Genomic DNA, 6848 nt, shown 5'->3' on the forward strand with positions numbered 1-6848 from the left:
GGTGAAAGTGTGTGTTATTGAAATAATAGGTTAAAAATAGCCCTAAAATAGTCATGGATTTGTTGCACACACAAAGTGTTTAATTGTACAAATCAAATAAATAAAGGGCCAGATAAATGTGACAATAATTTTTTTTAATATATATATACACACACACACACACACACACACACACACACACACACACACACACACATATATATATATATATATATATATAAGCACAGACTCAAAAGGATTAAAAGTTTATATATTTTTATGTTTTGAAAGAACTCTCTTATGCTCACAAAAGCTGCTTTTATTTGATTAAAAAAAATACAGTAAAAAAACAATAATATGAATATTGTGAGATATTATTACTTAAAATAACTATTAAAAACCATTGTGGAATAAAATAATGAATTATCGTTTTTTAATTATTTTATGAGAAGACGAGACAACAAACTAATTAAATTAAAATCACAAGATAAAAAGACAATATATATTTATATATTTAATCTTCAGAATCTTGGGGCTTCTGTATAAAGTGAATAAAAATATAAGTTAAAAGTATATATATATTTATACTTTATTATAAATATAATGTCCTATTGTCTCTGGTCTAAAGGTGTGATTGCTTGATTGCCAATTTTTTTAACCCTGGTAAAACAACATAGTCTTACGTTTAGTCTGATGTTCTACATGCTTCTGTGAAACTTTTTTATTTGTAAATTACACACTGGTTTCTTCTCAACTTTAATACTTTTTTTTTCTCTTTGCATTTGTCATTTGTCATGTAGAATCCCATTCTTTACAACCTCAAATCAAATCGGAACAACATACCAAAGAAATAAACTTAGATGGTTCAGCCTCATTCATCCCTCTGAATGTGGATCCCATTCAGGGAAACTTGGTGAGCTACATAAGAGGAGATGAGAATCCACCTGACACTGGTCAGAGAGCCCAGTCTTTACCTTATTATCCCAGAAAGAGAAGACTGAAATACGGCAGCCCCTGGCGTCTCCGCCTGGATTATTTAGTGGCATACGGTCCTCCGGAAAACCCACTCTGCTACTGTATGGTGTGTTCTGAACACATGCCTGTGCCGAGGGTCAGCAACTTCCGCAAGCACATCCAGAAGTGCCATCCGGAGACAAGCAGCCTCAGCCGAAGTGAGAGAGATGCTGTGGTCAGTGCTTGGATAAAGGAGGAGAATATCGACAAGGCTACACCGAAAGAGGATGGTAAGTACAGACAACTGTAGACCCACAACATCAGATATAGAGCGAAACAAACTATCATTATTGTAAATGCCATATTTTGTATTAAAAGAAATCATAATAAAAACAAAATAAACACCAGAAGTTAGAACCCAGATAGCACACGTACATCTGCAAGATGTCTGTTAAAGATCGCTTCGTGTACAAACATCTGATAGACGTCTTTAAGATGTCAGTTTTACATACATTTTAAATCATAAACATCTTAAAGACATTTTCTAAACGTCTATTTGACGTCTGATAGGAAAGCCCTATAGACATACTGCAGATGAGCAAACACTCTAAAAAATATGACTTGCAGATGTCAAATAGACGTCTCTGTGATGTACGTGTGCTATCAGGGAACCAAAGTTCTTAAACATTTCATTAATAACATAACATCATTAAACATTTCGTCTTCTAAAAAACATTAAAAAAAGATCAATAAATCCTGAGAAGCAAAATTGATTCTCTGAAAATGAAAGATTATTTAGCTTATCAGATAAATTTACCTTGTTTTAAGGATGTAAAGGTATTCAAGATATACTTGATATGAAAATGTTCATTTATGTCCTTTAAATTATATATTACATTTCACATTATATTTCAGAGGCTAAAAGTAGTCAAATGAAACATTTCTCTTTCCTAGTGTTTTCAGTTAGCCTTTGCTTAGCAAGCTAAACGCTAAAGATTATTTAGCTTCTCAGGTTGCTAATTTATTTAGTTTTAAGGATATAAAGATATTCAAGATATACTTAATCATTAAAATATGTTGATTAATGTCCTTTAAATTACATATTACATATAACATTGTATTTTAGAAGCTAAAAATTGTCAAATTAAATGTCTCTCTTTCCTAGTGTTTTCAGTTAGCCTTCACTTAGCACGCAAACAGCTTGAAAACTAAAGATATTTAGCATCTCAGGTAAATGTTTCTTGTTTGAAGTATGTACCCTGATAGCACACATACATCATGGAGACGTCTATTTGAGGTCTGAATTTACATCTGCAAGTAGGGTTGCCACCTTCAGCAAGGCAAAATAAGGGACACCCATTCATAAATATATTTATGATTAATATCAATGATACATTAATAATTAGGGTCTAACATTAATTATAATATATAAATTTATCTGTCTAATCATGTCTACAAATATAATAATTATGTCTACCAAGCTCTGATAATGAATGGAATATTATATTAACAGACTATCCAAATTTTAATAAAACAATAGGCCTATACCTTTAGAAGCACGGATGTGACTGCCACTTTAAAGGTATGGTTCACACAAAAATGAAATTAGTCATAATTTACCCAGGTTGTTCTAAACCTGCATAAAGTTCTTTCTTCTGTTGAACATAAAGAAGATACTTTGAAAAATGTGTCTCAAATAAACAGCTGCTGGTTGCAACTTCCAAGGTAAAAAAAATAAAAATAAAAGACACTATCAGAGTCATTGGGGACCAGAAACTGTTTGGTTACCCACATTATTTAAAGTATCTTCTTTTATGTTCAAAAATAAATTATTACAGGTTTGGAACAACTTGTGGGTGTGTAAACGATGGCAAAATGTTCATTTTTGGGTGAACTGTCCCTTTAAGTCAGACAGTCCACCGTGAAATGCTTCTCTGCAAACTGCTCGTTCATGCCAAAATCACACGCAAATTAGCTTCTCTAATACTTCTTATGAAATTGATTTCATTATAATTGCTATTAGTATTATAAACAGTGCAAAATAGTTATTTGTTTATTCAAATATGTGTTGGCCTTTGTAGAATACTAGACAAATTGTGTCCCGTATCATTTAAATCGCATAATTTTACCTTTAAATACGGGACGATTCAGTATTTTAAAGGGGTCATAGGATGCCCATTTTCCACAAGTTGATATGATTCTTTAGGGTCTTAATGAAAAGTCTGTAACATAGCTTGGTTAAAATTTCTCAATGGTAGTGTAAAAAACACCTTTTTTACCCTCTCAAAAACAGTTCTTTTCAGATCAAGCAGTTTTTGTCAATCAAACTATTGTGGGAGGGGCCTGTCTGTGTGACGTCACAGGAAAAAGGCACTGAAAAAGGCACAATACATAATTTTACAGCCTAGGGTGAAGTCATTATGTACATTAAGAACGATTTGGGACAAATATAATGTAATTTAATGGAAAACTATGTGAATGGCGCTCTGTGGTGTGGCAGGATTTTCTGTCGGCTGTATTTAAATCTGAGTCTGAAGTTTTCCGCATTGTGCAGCGCGCAGCCTCACATGCCAAAACAAACAGCACGTGCTGTCAGTGATTTCCACCACTAGAGGCCGCTCTCGAACTGTATAATGACAGCGGACCATTCTCAGATGCTCCAGCAATGGACGCAACCCGGAAAACTATCGGCAAGGACTTTTGCCGATAACCGATAGTTCCGGCAATCAACTATTGGTGCCGATTAATCGACAAAACCGATACATCGGTCGACCTCTAATTTAGAGTGTTTGCTCATCTGCAGTATGTCTATAGGATGTTTCCTATCAGATGTCAAATAGAAATTTAGAAAATGTCTTTAAGATGTTTATGATTTAGAATGTATGTAAAACTGACATCTTAAAGATGTCTATCAGATGTTTGTACACAGCAGATGCTTTCCAGATGAAGCGATCTTTAACAGACATCTTGCAGACGTACGTGTGCTATCTGGGTAATGCTATTCAAGTTGTACTTAATCATGAAAATATGCTAATTATTGTCTTTTAAATTGCATTTCATATTTCAAAAGCTAAACATAGTAAAACACTTCTCTTTCCTAGTGTTTTCAGTTAGCGTTCGCTTATTAGCAAGTGAACAGCTTAAAAACTAAAGATTATTTAGCTTCTCACTCAGGTACATTTATCTTATTTTAAGGATGTAAAGATATTCATGGCGTACTAGCAGCTAAGCCTACTAGCTTAGAGTAGTGCTATCTGGTTAAGAAACCCTGTTTTCATTAGCTAGAACAAGATTATGTAAATGTGCTTATGGTTTTGATGTCAGAATTCAACAATTTCTGCATGAAATTGTTTGTGTTAAAGAAAAATCCTTTTAGGAATACTTTGTTTAAAATCAGTAATGATTCTCCCTTTTTTCTTTTGTTTGCCACTGAAGACTCAGAAAGTGGCCCTGTCAATACAAACGCTGCTGGTGACACTCAGGTGTCTCCTGTGAAAACCACAGAGCAAGGAGGCGAAACAGAAGACAATAATAGCACAAATATCACACCATCAACACAGACGCCTGCACGGCACAGGCACTACCCGGGGAAGGACCAGCGGCGCAATTACCAGGCCCGCTGGAAGATGGACTTCCTGATGGACTACGACTGCAAGAAGCACGGATTGATCTGCATGGTGTGTGACGCTACGCTCGCAACGCTAAAGGTCAGCACCATTAAGAGACACATCCTACAAGTGCACCCTCACTCGCTGGACTACAACCCAGAAGAGAGGCAGCTGGTCCTGCTTTGCTACAACCAGATCTCAGCGCACTTTCATTCGGATGACTGTTTTTCGGGTTCGAACCACGGCCATAAAGAGAATGCTAACAGTAATGCTTATGTTAATACCGAATGCACTACGAGCCAGAGCACTTAATTGAAAGAGAAGGGTTAGGGATGAGTTTTCGACATCCTGTTTTTTTGTTTTCCTTCACTCAGGAAGTTTGCTGCGGGGTTAAACCATTTTTTTTTTTTTTGAAGGATGTGACATTGTTGGATTAGCCTATTGTACTTTTTGTCTCTAACAAAGTGAGTAAAACATCTGAAATGTTTTATGTTTAAAAAGAATATTTATGCTTGAATCACTTTTGAAAGTGAAACCAGAAGCCACCAATGTTCATTTTTCCCAACAAGCGATTTTGCTGAACTCTCGTTTTCTTTTCTGTGGATAAGCACTCTTAAATGCATTTGTACATTCATTGCTCTTTTTGTAGACGGCAAGACTGTTATTGATTCCCATGCTTGACATTTTGCATGAACAATATTATTTTATTTACAGCACTTAAAATGGGATCTCAGTACAAGTTTTTAGGACTACGCAAACACAGTGGGAGAAAAAAATCTATGATTTCACATACCATTTTGTCAATCACATTTTGTCATTTTGAAAGAAAAAGGATAAATATAATATATGGTTTACAATGTTAATGTTATATAATACTGCTTCAGTTCACTAAAAAGTTATACTGAAATAAATATCCAATGGACTTTCTGTTCAGGTAAAGTCCGGTTTCTTTTGAGTGAGATCCATGTCTCAGGGAGTGTTTTATTCATCATTCATTTTCTGCATTTATGAATCTTGGTCAGTTTGAATATTGAATTTAATCATAAAGGTGCAATTAAATGAGCAGATAATGCATGTTCTCTAATCATTAACACTTCCTGGTTGCATTTATTTAAGATATGCTGTACAGCATAAAATATGTCATTAACAAATATCCTTTTTGCTAATTTGTTTCTCATCACAGAGAAATTTTGCACTGGTCTATGACAAACAGTCATAATGTTCAGTTCTCTCTTTAATCCTGTACAGAATGAACTGAAATCCTTGTGTCAGCATTGGTGTCACATGAGAACTTCTCTTTTAATGCCATTTTTTTTACCAAATGCAATATGGAGGCACTTTCACAGTTTGGAACATCCCACAGATCTTTTTATGGAGATTCCTAAAAAATGACACACAATCTTCTCTGTGACGACGAGGTTTGAGGTTCATACTCTCAGGGTTACGTTTAGGAGCAACATATCAAGAATTACATTATAAATTATGTACACATATAACACAATCCATTCATCACATGTATATACACCCTTCTTAGATTTAAATATCATTCCTTTTGTTTCTCTTGTATAATTTACTGCAACACCAATAATCAATAAAATATGTCAATTAATGTCGATATGGAAAGCCTAGTTCTTTAAATTATTAACTGAAATAAAAATATATTTCCTACACATTTCTGGTACAAATGATAGATTCAGACAACTGTAGTTGTACATATTCAACTTTGGGATCTAATTAATGTTTACTTTTTAATGTTTTTGAAATAAGTCTCTTATGCTCACCAGGGCTGCATTTATTTGACGAAAAATACAGTAAAAACAGTAATATTGTGAAATATTTGTACAATATGTTTTTCTATTTTAGTATTTAAAATGTAATTGACTCCTGTTATGGCAAATCTGAATTTTCAGCATCATTACTCCAGTCTTCAGGGTCACATGATACTTCAGAAATCATTCGAATATCATTTTCCTGATTTGGTGCTCAAAAAACATTTATTATTATCAGTGTTGAAAACAGCCGTTTAATAATATTGTGTATTTTTGAGTCACTTTTGATCAAATTAATGCGTCCTTGCTGAATAAAAGTATTCATTACTTGGAAAAAAAAAAAAATCTTATTCCAAATTTTTGAATGGTAGCGAATATGAAAGACTAGTTAATGAATGTGACAATTACATTCATGAGAAGAAAAAAAAACAAACAAGCACTACAAATGCTTTTGTCATTTTTATTAAGTTCACTTTGACATCATTACAGGGACCACAAGTTTTCCTGTTTGCATCTCCCCCCCCCCCCCCCCCAACTC

General features: G+C 34.0%; 1 protein-coding gene across 1 annotated transcript in view; it reads left to right on the plus strand.

The window, feature by feature from the left end:
- Positions 1-5307, plus strand: part of LOC107679239 (uncharacterized protein C11orf95 homolog) — a 9026-nt gene extending 3719 nt beyond the window's left edge. The window contains exons 4-5 of the mRNA XM_016474749.1: positions 780-1223; positions 4369-5307. Coding sequence (XP_016330235.1) covers positions 780-1223; positions 4369-4853 — 929 coding nt within the window. The 3' untranslated portion in view covers positions 4854-5307. The remainder of the gene's footprint in view (positions 1-779; positions 1224-4368) is intronic.
- Positions 5308-6848: the final 1541 nt, after the last annotated feature.

This window comes from Sinocyclocheilus anshuiensis, unplaced genomic scaffold (assembly GCF_001515605.1).
Source record: "Sinocyclocheilus anshuiensis isolate Anshui unplaced genomic scaffold, SAMN03320099.WGS_v1.1 scaffold1644, whole genome shotgun sequence".
In the NCBI taxonomy this organism is placed as follows: domain Eukaryota; kingdom Metazoa; phylum Chordata; class Actinopteri; order Cypriniformes; family Cyprinidae; genus Sinocyclocheilus; species Sinocyclocheilus anshuiensis.